The sequence below is a fragment of the Mycetomoellerius zeteki genome, unplaced genomic scaffold, assembly GCF_001594055.1.
Source record: "Mycetomoellerius zeteki isolate Tzet28-1 unplaced genomic scaffold, Tzet1.0 scaffold848, whole genome shotgun sequence".
NCBI classification, from domain to species: Eukaryota; Metazoa; Arthropoda; class Insecta; order Hymenoptera; family Formicidae; genus Mycetomoellerius; species Mycetomoellerius zeteki.
The window spans coordinates 257,014-271,320 of record NW_017257882.1 but is presented as its reverse complement, the minus strand read 5'-3'; the positions used below and the strand labels follow the sequence as shown (position 1 = coordinate 271,320).

General features: G+C 32.0%; 3 protein-coding genes across 7 annotated transcripts; 2 read left to right on the top strand and 1 right to left on the bottom strand.

The window, feature by feature from the left end:
* The first annotated feature begins 517 nt into the window (after nucleotides 1-517).
* LOC108730135 (dyslexia-associated protein KIAA0319) lies at nucleotides 518-6,192 on the top strand. Its single transcript, XM_018459636.1, is given in 16 exon segments — nucleotides 518-887; nucleotides 1,327-1,738; nucleotides 1,841-2,019; nucleotides 2,188-2,321; nucleotides 2,324-2,507; nucleotides 2,578-2,803; nucleotides 2,992-3,365; nucleotides 3,483-3,594; nucleotides 3,679-3,827; nucleotides 3,897-4,087; nucleotides 4,174-4,273; nucleotides 4,350-4,670; nucleotides 4,793-4,894; nucleotides 5,068-5,253; nucleotides 5,560-5,712; nucleotides 5,791-6,192. Coding segments are annotated over 14 exon segments (2,817 nt in total). The 5' UTR covers nucleotides 518-887; nucleotides 1,327-1,331; the 3' UTR covers nucleotide 5,712; nucleotides 5,791-6,192.
* A 518-nt stretch (nucleotides 6,193-6,710) lies between these two features.
* LOC108730131 (tripartite motif-containing protein 45) lies at nucleotides 6,711-8,643 on the top strand. Of its 2 annotated transcripts, none has more exons than XM_018459627.1 (6): nucleotides 6,711-6,801; nucleotides 6,870-7,077; nucleotides 7,274-7,533; nucleotides 7,658-7,869; nucleotides 7,981-8,181; nucleotides 8,365-8,643. In XM_018459627.1, exons 2-6 carry the CDS (start codon nucleotides 6,890-6,892, stop codon nucleotides 8,593-8,595), a joined length of 1,092 nt encoding a protein of 363 aa, XP_018315129.1. In that variant the 5' UTR covers nucleotides 6,711-6,801; nucleotides 6,870-6,889; the 3' UTR covers nucleotides 8,596-8,643. The 2 variants fall into 2 exon arrangements, with proteins under 2 accessions (XP_018315129.1, XP_018315130.1); XM_018459628.1 differs by having other exon boundaries at nucleotides 6,783-6,801; nucleotides 6,882-7,077.
* Nucleotides 8,644-9,899: 1,256 nt separating this feature from the next.
* On the bottom strand, nucleotides 9,900-12,902 carry LOC108730132 (peflin). 4 transcript variants are annotated; one of them, XM_018459629.1, is made up of 5 exons: nucleotides 12,782-12,902; nucleotides 12,565-12,686; nucleotides 12,160-12,334; nucleotides 11,772-12,050; nucleotides 10,680-11,480 (listed from the first exon to the last, which is right to left on the bottom strand). In XM_018459629.1, exons 2-5 carry the CDS (start codon nucleotides 12,574-12,576, stop codon nucleotides 11,389-11,391), a joined length of 558 nt encoding a protein of 185 aa, XP_018315131.1. In that variant the 5' UTR covers nucleotides 12,577-12,686; nucleotides 12,782-12,902; the 3' UTR covers nucleotides 10,680-11,388. The 4 variants fall into 4 exon arrangements, with proteins under 4 accessions (XP_018315135.1, XP_018315131.1, XP_018315134.1 ...); XM_018459633.1 differs by lacking the exons at nucleotides 11,772-12,050; nucleotides 12,160-12,334; nucleotides 12,565-12,686 and adding exons at nucleotides 9,900-10,068; nucleotides 10,254-10,382 and having other exon boundaries at nucleotides 10,474-10,727; XM_018459632.1 differs by lacking the exon at nucleotides 12,565-12,686.
* Nucleotides 12,903-14,307: the final 1,405 nt, after the last annotated feature.

Here is a 14,307-nt window from a genome sequence, read left to right as displayed (position 1 = left end):
AAATAATATTATGCGCTTATAGGGTATGTCTTATATATATAAGTGTATAGTCTAAATTTTAAATAACGCGAACTTCTATTAGAGGTGCGTTCCGTAACTTGCATGATGCCCATGATGTATCTATTGTTCTTGTTTAACATTTGGTGAGCAACAAGGATAAACGATGCATTATGCACATCATGCGAGTAACGGAACGCACTCTAGATTTCATATTATTGCATTTTTTTGGAGGGAGAAGGAAGTCGATAATATCAGCGTTCTTTAATTATACCAGTTCCTTCTGTCGATAATAGATTTATTTGCTACTTATAATTTTTATACGTTTAATCTTTCTTCGCGTTTCCCCTCCAACATCTTTTAAATATATCTACTTCGTAGTGCAAAAAATATAATACACTATATCGCTATAAAAAGAATAAATTTAAATTGACAGCGTATTAGTTCCCTATATATTACAGATGGCAGTAAAATGCTGAAACAATTGTCAATATTTTTATGGTTGGTCGTAGTAGTTGACAGTTCTTGAGTTTTTGTTCGCAACGTCGTTTGGTTGTCGAGGGACGTCGTGTCGGTTTTTATCGTCAGTATTATTATGCGCGATCGTTATTCCGGTACGGTGCGACAGGAAATATGATAATCACCCATATGGTCTAGGCTGTTTGATAATAACATGCTACTAATATATGATAAGCTGCGCAAGTCTGCAAGCTTTAAAGTGAGACTCGCCGGGCGAATAATCGTCGACGGATCGTCGAGGGGTTTACGACAGCGAAAAAACGCAGGAGGTGACATATGTGTTATCGTAGAGTAACCTAAGATCTTTCTGCTTGGTCTTCGCGTTCGCGAGTGTTCCATTTATTTTTACAACGGTGTACAACGAGAATCAGGTAGGAAGTCTATTTTATTGAATGCTTTATTGATATCCGATATTTCCTCAACATCATTTTGTACATATCACTTTTACAATCGTAGATAACACGTTCAGTTAAATGTTAAATAATATAAATATACATTTTATAATGTATTTTAAAAAATTATATTTTTTTATATAATAGTTTTATTAGAATTATAATTTATATTTATGTTGATGTGTTGAAGTGCATTGTTTTATGTTGTAAATAAAAATTATGTTTTATCTCAATTATCAAAATAATGCATTGTGTAGTGTGTGTATGTGTGTGTTTATTTACACTATATACCATATTTACATGATTTCTGTTATTTTTATTATACTATGCATTGTTATATTTTGAAAAATGTTTTTGTTAATATCTTGTAAATTAAAAAGAAAATGCTTACATGTGATTTTAAATTTTGTTGTACTAGCTAACATGATTGGAATATATCGCCTGGGATTATATTTATTATTATTTGAAAGCTGTATCGGTGATTATGCCAGGTGGAACGTACAATTGTTATGTCCAGATTTATATCAGCGAGTATTTACAAGTTATTTACCTCGTGGAAATTTGACTGGCGGAACTTACACGAAACAAATTCACTTGTCCAACTTGCAAGACTGTGCTATGGCCTGTTGCAAGAAACCCTTGTGTAACGTAGCATTTATGTACAATGGTACATGCTATCATGTAGAATGCGAGAACTCCATGGTATGTGTGCCATTATACAGACCTGAATTGATAAATGATAATCCACCGAGTATGGTATTGGTCAGACCTGTAGAGAGTAACAAAGTATGGAGTGATATATTGGATCAAATCAATGAAGACAATGTTGGGTAAGTTTAATACAAAATTAAATAGACGTCTATCATTAAACAATTTTTTTCCTCTGAGCAATAAATAATTATTTATTTCTTTAATGCATCATGTATGTTTAGAACATTGAGTACAGATGGCACAGAGCAAGATCAAGTACTGTTTAACGAAGCAAGCAGAATCAATATTATCAATTGTATAGATCATTCAGGTTGCCTAGATAACGAAATTTGCGTAAAACATGGAGATACCGATGTTGGAACTTGTCAGTGTCCTTTAGGCTTCAAGCGGAATATTGCTGGTATGTTTTGGTTTTACTCATTTGTGTGCAATCTAATAGAATGTTTTCAAATTTTATATATATTTTTAAATCTTTATCATATAAGAATTTTCTTTAACATCAAGTTTATTTTAAAAAATACGGTTTTAAATTGATTATATTTTTAATAATTTATATCTGTTTCTGCAGGTACTTGTCTAATGATAGATGAGATAGACACTGGTGAGCTCGGTGTAACACAACAAATAAAAGTTCCAACTATAAAAGAAACCAGCATGTCAATTAAACCGACTATGAAGCAATTAGTAGTCTCGGCAATTTTAATCAACATTATAATTACGTTTGGAGTTTGCTTAGTCAACCGGAGGGACACACTGGAACAATGACAGATCAAAATCGTGGTACTGTTAAATTAAGCAATTTATCAGAAGGCTTGTACACGTTTAAGGTAACTGTAAGCAGTTCAAATGCTTATGGAGAAGCTTATGCCAATGTCAGCGTTTTACCTCGTAAGTTCTTTAAAAAAAATTTTTTTGTGTGTTAAGTATTGATTTTTTTAAATCTGAGTTTTTATTTTAGCGAAACGTATCAATCAAGCACCAATTGCCATAATTACTCCTGCTTCGCAAATTGTAAAACTACCAAATACAGGCGCGGTCTTGGATGGTTCGAGTAGTAAAGATGATGATCGTGTTATCTCTTATCATTGGGAACTGCAACAAGGTCCAATTGGATATCAGCCTAACCTTGTGGATACACCCACGCTTCAATTAAATAATCTTATTGCTGGCAATTACACATTCAAGTTAGTACTAACTGTGTTACCGCTAATATAATTATACAATATGCTATATTATACCATAGCCGATCGACATACTGGCTTCTAAAGAATAAAAAGAAAACCACTACCGATTGGCACGGTAGAAACGAATCTTTAGATAAAAACATTGATAATTTTTATATAAATCCTCTTGATATAAATCATTTTTGCAGATTAACAGTTGAAGATTCAAATCACGTTACAAATTCGACAAGTGCCAATATAACTGTCTTAAAAGTGACCGACTATCCCCCTAGTGCAAACGCAGGCCAAGATGTTATCATTTATCTACCTCAAAATACATTGACACTTAACGGTAATTTAAGTACTGACGATCGAGGAATAGCCAGTTGGGAGTGGACCAAGAGTCCATCTGATCAGAATAAAGCGGTGGATATGCAGAACACAAGAACACCTTACTTACAATTATCGAACTTGGAGGAAGGAATGTATACATTTGTACTTAAAGTGACAGACGATTCTGAACAATCTTCCACAGCGGAAGTGCATGTCTTTGTGAAACCTCCAACGAATAAACCACCAAAAGGTAAATTTCGTTTTTGTTATCAATATTTCAAATCTATCAAATTTTCTAACTACGCAGTGATGCTTAATATTTTAAAGTGTGCCGCTTCTTATGTAATTTTAATTAATTTTGTTGTAGCTGACGCTGGTGACGATATAAGTATAGCATTACCGACAACCCGCGCTGTTCTGAATGGTACAAAAAGTAAGGATGACATAAAAATTGTCTTGTATCATTGGGAGCAAGTAAGGTACAATGTATTTAATTAAATTACATCTTACTGTATGTATATATCATGTATCTTAGATTTAAAAATATATCGTTCGTGTTACAGCGGGCCTAATAACGCTGAATTTGCTACAGTTAATGGATCCGTCACAAATATTACAAAACTAACTAAGGGTGATTATGTATTTAAATTGACTGTTGTTGATGATGATGGAAACGCAGATTCGGATACGGTCAATGTGAAGGTAACACAAAGTAAGTATTGTCTCCCAATCGTATTATTATATTATGCAATGTTATATTACAACAAATTTTATTTCCTAGATAAAAATGCACCTCCGAAAGCGAACGCTGGTGGCGATCAAGTTGTGACGGCACCGATCAGCGCATTAATCATCAATGGCTCGCAGTCGAGCGATGACTTAAGGATAGGACAATGGTTGTGGACCAGAGATCAATCTAGTCTTGCGATTGGCACTATAGTTCAAAATACGGATAAATCACCAGTCTTAATGGTAAAATTAAAATGTCGATTCCATTTGATTGTGTATACAATGTGCATATGTACAAATATATATGTTTATGTTGTCTTGTTTTACAGCTAACAGATATAGTTCCTGGTCGTTATGTCTTTCGATTAAAAGTAATGGATGATCAAGGTTTGAGCAGTGAAGACACCGTATCAGTAATTGTGAAACCCGGTTAGTATCGACTAAAAAAAAATATTTTATAACGTGATAACTTAAAAAAAATTAACTTTCTCTTTCTATTCCATAGATCCGCAATTGTTGTATTTGGTAGAACTAACGCTAAACATTGGGGCTAGCATGTTAACTGTTTCACAAAAAAATTCGTTGGTAGTAAAACTGCAAATGTTATTGCGAGACGAAGCTTTGATTGTCGTGCGAAGTTTGAGAGCGGAACCACACACTGGAAAGGCCGTCTTAATATTTTACGTGGAAAAGAAGGGAGGAAAAACAATATTACCAAGTCCAGAAGTAGTCAAAAGACTAAAAGAAAAGTTACTACAAGATTCTGGTCTCTTACAACTATCGGTTGCTAATATAGATACCGCTGTATGCCAAAATAATTGTTCAGGTATATTATAATATTGAAAATATAAAATATTTAAGTACAATATAAAATGTGCAAAAATTGTTTATATAAAAACTAAAAATATGTTATGTAAAAAACAGAAATAAAAGTAGATTTCTATTTAGGTCATGGTGTATGCGATCAAGAGACAAGGCAATGCTTGTGCGAAGCATTTTGGATGCAGAATTTAATACAAAAGTATTTTGGTAATGGAGACTCTAATTGCGGTGTGTGTTAAATTTTTTTTTCTGTTTGCTGACATTACCTAACACATAGTGTCTCAACGATCTCAAGATATACACATATCTTTTAAATTATTTCATATACATTTTATGTGCATTTTTTAACATAGCTTACATTTTATTCTACATTATATTTTAATTTCTTTTCTTTTTTTCAGATTGGAGCATTTTGTATGTGATAATAGCATTGCTATCATTAGTTATATGCTGGGTTGGATTTATTTGGGGTCTTGTTTGCTTGTGTCAGAGGATATGCGCTGGTAGAAGACGTTTGCTTCGGCCTAAGAAAAAACCACCACGTTATTCTCTACTACAACCAGAACCAGAAGATGAAAGCAGTGCATGTACGTAACTTTTCTATTACTTAACTTGTGCTCATGAAATGACAACAATAATCAGTGTTTCGAATTATTTATCATTATCACTGTAAAGTTTTTTTTTCTTAAAATGTCAATTCAGATGAAAAAGCATTAAAACTATAAAATTTTATTATTTAAAACATTTTAATTTACTATACTGTGTTTCTTGCTCAAACCATTTTAAGAATTATCCTTCTAAAATATTTGGATGTATCCAAAAATACTTGAATATGTATATCACATGTTTATTTAATAACTATTAAGTTATAATAATCTTCCTTTTGTGTACAGTTTCAACTCATAACAAGATGGTATTATCAGAATCTGACACCGATTCTGATGATGTTTTGTTTGAACACCATAAGAGTAAAAGCGGTAGCCATATAAGAAACGGTAAATCTCGGAATGGATTTATCAAAGTCGGTCCTCGAGTAAAGACATGAGGTAATAGCACAAAAAATTCACGATATGTTAAGATATAATAATCAAGATATTTTATATTTAAATTTTATCAAGTTTCAGAAATGCAACGATAGTGATACAAAGATAAATAGCACACAGTTGTGTCAGTTTGGCCAATCTTTAAATACTAGTCATGAAGGTGTCAGTTGACATATGTACCTTATGAAGAATGGTCGCTTTCAGAATCGGTATTGATAACAATGTTCTAAGAAGGTAGATAGACTAAGTATTGTTTATAGATATACAATATTAATAATAATGTCACATCACTTAATTCGCCTTAAGTATTATTAATCAATTTTATTCTATACTTATCATGTGATCCTAACTGCGTCAACGATTACTGACGCGATAAAAAGCAGCGTCACGTAATCGTCAACCTATTTGAGAGCTTGTCTAAGTATTATTATATGGCCTTAGAAAGTACTTCAATTAAAAAATCGATATGTATAATAAATATTGTATGAGGTCTGTATGTCATTTATATATGTACTGCTTACTCTTTAATATATACATTGCCGATCTTATTTTTACACTACATGGATACTAAATAAAATTTATTATCCATACCTATATTTTATTATTTATTCCTCGCATACACCTACTTTTCAAATAGAAAAAAATTATTACTTAATATTAAAAGTATATTGCTTCCAATATTATTTATAAATTATTTATAAATAATTCTTGTTCACTTAATTTAAAAAAGTCCTATCTCTCTGAAAGAATTTATTATTAAAAGAGAAAATCTCTTTTTAATACATTGTTACATAAATATTAATTATTTTTATTCATTTCTGTGCTAGCAAACTTATGTGCAGAACAATAAATTTTTTGCACATTTCTTCGATATGATCTAGATATTAAAGATACCTATAATTTCGTAACTGGAGCAGCGAAAATTTCGCATTTCAAGACAAGTTCCACATGCGTTTGGCTCATAGCCTATGTTTTAAAGTTATTTTTAACTCACTACGCCGTTGGAAAATGAGTTTTAAGTAGTAGGAAGACTTCGTGCGGCCTGTTGACTTAATCTTTCGTATCTTCCGTTAATTGTACCTTAATTTTTTGGTGAGTAATTATTGGGATTTTTATATCGGTCAGAGAAAAATTATATATTTATTGTACTCTCATTACAGCTGCATTTTTAGCGTAATCGATGGATTTCGTGAATTGTTCGGCGAAACGCTCTTCAAAAAGTTGCTGCGGTCGCGAGACTACGATAGACAGTGAGCTCGGAAGCTGCGATCATATTTACGCAAATTTGGTCGAATGCAAGAGCAAAGGTATAAATACTGAAGATTTCGTTCACGTTGAACCAATGACGATAGCATCTACGAACAAACGGTGAGCGATACATCTTTAAATTAAAATTTATTAATATGTGACATATGATTTAACATATAATAAGCCTCTTTGAATCAAGTTAAAATTATAATTCATTATATTATGTAAAATGTTAATCGCACAGCTGATGTGAATAGAATTTTCAAGACCTTTTTTTATTTTTACAATGTTTATAAATGTCCTTAATTATTTTCAGTAACGAAGATTCCAGGAAAAGACGTGCACCTTCGCCGAAATCGAATGTTTTTGCATATCAGCCTTCCCCCGTTTTCATTCACAACAAAATGGGCAGCGAAGTCGAAGAAGATCTGAGAGAACCGATGCATTCTTCATATAGGTTGCCGCACGATACAGATTTTCAATGTCCCAGATGTGGGCAGAGAATGGAGGAACCTAGACTCCTTCCTTGTTTGCATCCTATATGTTTATCTTGCGTTTACGAATTGATGAGTAAGAGTAAGTGGCGAAAGAAAAATTTAATTTCAACAAAGGGAAAAACAATTCAATTTTTAATAATAATATTAATGATTTGTTATGAAGATTGAATAGAATTCATATTGATAGAATTATATTCTTGCAGCTCCTTCAAAGAGCGAAATACGAGATAAAAATCGAATTTACACACAACCCGGTATTTACGAAACGTGTCCGTTATGCGACTCGCATTTGCCAAATGCTAATTCTGCTGTACCGCCACCGCATTATCCCTTGCAACACCGTTCAGTTATGGACACTGTGCGACGTAAACTAGTCAATAGAGTACTTTGCGATACCTGCACAGGCGAAATTCTGGTACAATCCAATCTGCGACGATCTAGATATTATTATTGCATTCTTTAAATTTTTCATTTTATCGCAAAGTAGAAATGTTTTATATTATTTTCCGCATATTATTCTTTTAAGGCACTCGTACAATGTTCAACGTGTTTGTGCAATTTTTGCTCGGAATGCGGCAGGCAACATGAACAACAAAACATTGCGGAAACAAGAACAATTAAACATTTAATGAGGCCACTATGGGAGGCTACCAAAGTACGACGAACGATTTTATGTCAAATACACCCGACGCACGCTTTAAGATTTTATTGTATCGCGTGTCAGCAGGTTTACAAAAATTTTTTCTTCCTACTTTTTAATATTGCATTATGTATACAAAGAAAATGCATTCGACTTCAAACAATTGATACTTTCATTGTTGAGGTCGTATAAATTCTTTTTCATTTACTATATACTTAATGATTTATTATTTTATAAGGTTTATAAGTAAATAATAATATATATTTTCAGGTAACGTGCAAGGAATGCATGTGGAGTATACAACATAGAGGTCACGCTAGTGAAGATGCTGTTGGAGTGGGAAAAAGAGTTGGTACGTACTTAGCAACGATGTTGCAGAAAGCAAGGATGTATCTAAATAATCTATTGATTCAATACAATCACGACGTATTTTCAACTAATGATCTTGAAGAAGCACACAATGTAGCCAAGATTTGCAGGTATGTTCAGTTTATGAATTAAAATATAAATTCTGAAACATTGTATAATGAATTTTATATAATTCGCATTTGCACAATGTGATTTATATGATTTCCAGTTTTGTAATATAAAAATCTATAGATTTAAAATTTACTACACATGTTTCAAAATTTATGAATGTTTTTTTTTATATATAATAAAAATGCAGCGTTCAATGTGTATAAGACCACAAATGTGCACGTGCGCAATAATTCTTATTGGTGTTAGTACACCGTAATATAATTGTCATGTGATTAATATGGGAGTAGCAAGCGGAAAAGATATAATTGTCATTTGAGGTACAAAGCATACATTCCAAAGCTCTTTGACTGATACACAAACCGATTAGAATTATTAAAATAATTTTACGATTTGATTTATATATTTTTGTTAATATAACATTAAGCAATATTAAGCAAGAAATAAGTTACATTGCGACTGATGTATGTTTTGAAACATTTTATGTTTAAGTTTAGTTAAATATAGTACAAACATTTGTAACTAATAATAAATAATACAAATGTAAATAGCACCTGATTTTATGTATATACCTTATATATATGTAAATATATTGACAAAGAAATATATAAAAAATATCTATATATATAAATTAACATAATTTAATTTATATATGTATATTAATTTATGTGTATATATATATGTTTATAGTGTGCGTGTGTGTGTGTGTATGTGTATGTGTGAGATTAATAGTATTAATTTATATACATCGTTACATACATTTCGCTTAAACAACGATAAAATTGAGGTAAGATAAAAAGCATAATATAAATTCCATATTTTCTCTATTCTTCTTACTTTTCTGCTTTTTTCGAACAGAGATGCTCAATAACCATCATTACTTTGTTAAGTATTACTGCATGATTTAAATTATTAAGTTTAATGATCAATATAAGCTGTTGCAAGATAAGATTTGAATACTGTATATAAGATTACCTTATTTGCTTGAAATAAAAGATCTGTTTTTTGTGGCTGAACTAGTTTACACTTTTGGAACTTAAAGTGAGATAAGTATATATATTTCGTATTTCGCGAAAGCGAAAAAGAGAGTTCTAGTGTAGTCTAATACAGGAATAAAAAACAGATCTAAAGTTTTACGCAACTTTTAATTAGAAGTTTCTCATAAAAAAAACTGCAGTTGTGTATGAAATTGTTTAAAAAATTATAAATCCGAATATCTCAATTGAGTAAACATACAATATACTTAATCTCTTGAAATTTTCATATCTTTTAAAAATCAAGGCGTAATTAATGTTTTCATTTTTTTTAAATTGTAATATCTAAATTATATTCATACACAAAGATATATTTATTAATTTATTAAAACTTACAATATAAGTTGGTGCATAGTTTTTCGTACAATTAAGCAACGTCCATTACGTAATATAGATCCACAGCAAGACCAATGGTTAAAACCTGGATGTCCAATATGTCCATGGCCACAACCTTTGTAACCACCTTTATAAAAATTAATTATCCTTTATCTAATTTGCTTATGTCTAAATTGTAAATAGGACCTATTAAAAATTGCTCTTTTTTGTAAATGTGTTACAATACTATAGAATACAAAAATTTGTTTTTATGGTTTAATACATGTTCCGTAGTTATTACTTAAAGATTTAATTTCTGAAATTAATCCTTACCAGGCATGGTACCTCTGCAGCCACAAATAATTTCTTTTTTTCCACCACTGGAGCAAAATGTACAACAATGATAAATACCGTTATGTGTAAGCCTCGAAGCTGATAATCCCATATTTTTATTCCAATATTCTGCAAAAGGAATATATGAGTTTTCTTTATATGTATAAAATTTATTCTTATATCGCATCGTAAAGAAAACTCGTATATATCGAATACATACCGTTTTCCTTGTCTGCCATTATATTTGTCACACCCAACTTTTTTAATCTTCTCACTATTATTTCAGCAAGCGATAGTATTTCTATTTCAGAACCATCAGCAAGCAAATCGTTTAGTAATGAAATGGCATCTAAAAGATGTCGCGCTTTTTGTAATCGTTCAAACTCTTGAATTCTTTCTCGGGCCTGTTTCATGTGGAGTAATATAACTTTGTAGTCTCGTAAATTTGAAACATCTGTATTATTCTCAAAGTATCTGTATAAAGAAAATTCTTATTTATTTCAAGCATACCTCCAGATAGAACTTCACATCTGTATCCTTATAGATAAAGATAGTAATTATAAACACACGTGAACATTCGATAGTACAAGGGTCTTAGTAACACTTGGTAACACACAAAAAGCCGTGGGATATTGCCCAATATAATGTATTGTGTTTTTGTCATGTGATATTTATTTTTATTTAAACATTTCGTTAAGTAATATTATTAACATATATGAATGTAAAAGTAAAACCGTTTCATTGTCATTTGAGGTACTGTTTTGCATCGTGTGATTTCACCCTTACATCAGCAGAATCGGCATAAGCATAATTTAAGCATAATTTTTTGGCGTTTCTTGTATTTATCAATAATCTTATCTTACTTTAAAAATATCGTTAAAATTAATTAAATTATTAGCGGCGAAGCTTAGTGGCGAAAAGAACATAGAGAAATTTCCAAGTACAAATAGATATCTTAAACCTAAGAAGCCCAAATACTTATACATATGAACCGCCATTTTACATTATCTCCTAAGATAAAAAAATAGAACTTTTAGTCCCTGAACTTGTAAACCTAAACCTAAACAATAACTTTTTCAACATACATAGGTATATAAAAGTAATTTAACTATATTATTATCAAGATATGAAGATGTTATATACTGCAACTAAGAGCTACTCCCAAAAAGTCTTCAAATCCAATAGTAATTGATCCAGTTTGTTGCGTATCTCTTGTTCTAAATGCCTCTGTAATATAAAGTATGGTCAATGATGCTAATCAATAATACTTTGAAGCATTTCTTCTGTTAATCAATTTATAAAATTCTTTTTTCTGATTAGTCAATCAAATGCTTCAAAGCCTTTGTAATATATAAAAGGCTTTGATATATTTTAATAAACAAACGTACTTAAATTATATTAAATATTGTCAACTATTGCATGTACAGATGTTTACAATTAGCATCAAATCTCTAAATAAATCAGTAAATGATAAAAATTATAAAATTCTATTTCTTCTACACAAGTATCTTTAGTTACCTGTAAACCTCTGTATTTGAACACACAATACTATAAATTGGTCGACAGTAATGGACTGATGACCACGAACATCACTCTTTTTTATGAGGAATTGAATAAACTCCGAACTAAGCCTATAGCCCATTTGTGTTAGGGCTGCGTTTAATTCACTCTCTTGTATACTACCCGAATTGTCATGGTCAAAGCCACGAAATACGCCAAGCCAAGCATTTATGTAATTGTAAAGAGCTTGAAATTCCGTGATGTTTATAGTACCATCATGTTCTTTGTCAAACATGCCTGCGAAGGAAATAAAATTAATATTGCTGATATTTTTATAACTTGTGAAGAGAGAACTCAAGATTCGACGTATTGTATTTTCTTTGTTGTACAAGACCTATAAACATACCGATCATTAATTTGCACGCTGTGTCAGAAAAAGTACCCCCTTGACCGTTGGCCAATGCCGACTGCAATTCTGCAGCAGTTATTCGTCCGCTTCCGTCTTTGTCCACTGTGGAGAACCATCGTTGTACCTCTGGATTTATTTCTGATCCTGGATCAGTGGAGCCGTACATCGCGCTCTTGAAGGAACGGATAAGATAAATAGAGAGGAAAATCGTAGTCGTACAAGCTGCAAACGAAATCAGGCGCCAACTTCTCGTCCGTGCGTCAGAATTAATTGTATTAATTTAACGTGCGCGTATCAGGCGATTCGGAGATTTATAATAAACTGAAATGATAGAATAAAGCGTGCATCGTCGTATTGTCACTGCGTGCAAGTGTAATCGTCACAATTGTTATTTAGAATTACCGGGTATGCCATGGCTGAAACTTTCTAACCCTAGGACAGCGCACAAATTACAGTATATATCGTGGCACTCTTATTAAAAAGTTTAGACCATTTTAGACTGTCATCAACGTCATCGCGAGACTCTGTGTTACCAATAGTGTTACATAATAATATCCACATTCGCGCGATAATAACATCTTTTGTCAAAACATGCTGAACAGCTGTAAAAGAAACTTACGATCTTTATGACGTAATACAGTGCCGTACATAAATCCTTTTTTTGAGCTAGGAACCACCAGGAATCACACAACTTCAGCGGTCAGCTAATAATATGCGGGATCTACAGTAGAAGTCGTAGCGGTCGTAAGGTCTTAAGTCGTAGAAAATTGACCGATCACAGTCGATTATTTTTCTCATATTCGACTGATTGGTTAATTTTCTACGACTTAATACTATGGTTGGGTTCGGGGAGCGCGCTATCAGCGCTATTATGTCATGCTATCCTTGTTTCACGTCTAGTGGATAATGAAGATAGAATGACACAAATAGCGCCAATAGCGTCTTCCCGAACGCAGCCTACGACTGCTATGATTTCTATTGTAGACCCCACATCGCAGCGTCGCAAGCGTTGCGGTCCAATCAACGTCATGCTAGCTCGATTCTGATTGGACTGCAATGCTTGCGACGCTGCTATGCGACTAATGTAGAATCAGCTTTATGCGGGGTCTACAATAGAAGTCGTAGCGATCGTAGGGTTTTAAGTCGTAGAAAATTGACCAATCACAGTCGAATATGAGAAGAATAATCAATTGTGATCGGTCAATTTTCTACGACTTAAGACCTTACGACCGCTACGACTTCTATTGTAGACCCCGCATTAGACCAATAACAGAACCGAGTAATCTGAAAGTCTTATGCAGGGTCTACAATAGAAGTCGTAGCAGTCGTAGGGTTTTAAGTCGTAGGGTTTTAAGTCGTAGAAAATTGACCAATCACAGTCGAATATGAGAAGAATAATCAACTGTGATTGATCAATTTTCTACAACTTAAGACCCTACGACCGTTACGACTTCTATTGTAGACCTCGCATTATCAATTAAACAAGAAATAATAGGTCTGTCCAATCAAGGCGATCACTCAAGAATTCGATTGAATGTACTGTGTGCGTATTAAAGCTATTGTGCACAAATTGACGTAAAATTATGTATTTAATATAAATATAAAAACGGATTAAACTGAAATGAAATTGATGAAATCCTTGATACATTTTATTGTGCTGTTAAGTAAAATTTGTATTTCATAACTCGAAATATCTATTTGCGTTTTATTTTTATACAGATTAATTAATAAGTATACAACGGCTTTAAGTGCGCACTAGTGCGTACTTAGCGTCCAACCGAATTCGCTATTAATAATGCATCAACAAAACATCTGTCGTATTGATCTTCATAAAATAACAGGTGCCGTTACAAAAAGAAGTTAAAGGAGAGTTCAACAGAAAAAGAATTATTTTAGCAACTGTTATAAGATTCTTAATATATTTAATATTTGGCGAAAGCGAGAAAGAGCCCTATAAGCGCAAAATGTTCCTAGAATGTTACATGAATATTATTTAAAAAAAAATTAAAATAATGTTATTATAATATTTCGAAAATATCATAAATATTTTTTTAATATTACAAGAGTATTCTATAGAGGTTATATGTCCACTTATATAATAAACCTAGGTATTATATTTTAATATTCCTGAAACATTATTAAAAT

Bases quoted from the DNA above. Each gene is read 5' to 3' on its own strand.
- LOC108730131 (XM_018459627.1), top strand. From the start codon at position 6,890: ATGGATTTCGTGAATTGTTCGGCGAAACGCTCTTCAAAAAGTTGCTGC. The intron at 7,078-7,273 runs GTGAGCGATACA...AATTATTTTCAG, and splicing joins ATAGCATCTACGAACAAACG to TAACGAAGATTCCAGGAAAA. The intron at 7,534-7,657 runs GTAAGTGGCGAA...ATATTCTTGCAG, and splicing joins TTACGAATTGATGAGTAAGA to CTCCTTCAAAGAGCGAAATA.
- LOC108730132 (XM_018459629.1), bottom strand. The intron at 12,051-12,159 runs GTATGTTTATAG...TTTCCTTCGCAG, and splicing joins AGCGTGCAAATTAATGATCG to GCATGTTTGACAAAGAACAT. The intron at 11,481-11,771 runs GTAACTAAAGAT...TTTATATTACAG, and splicing joins TCAAATACAGAGGTTTACAG to AGGCATTTAGAACAAGAGAT.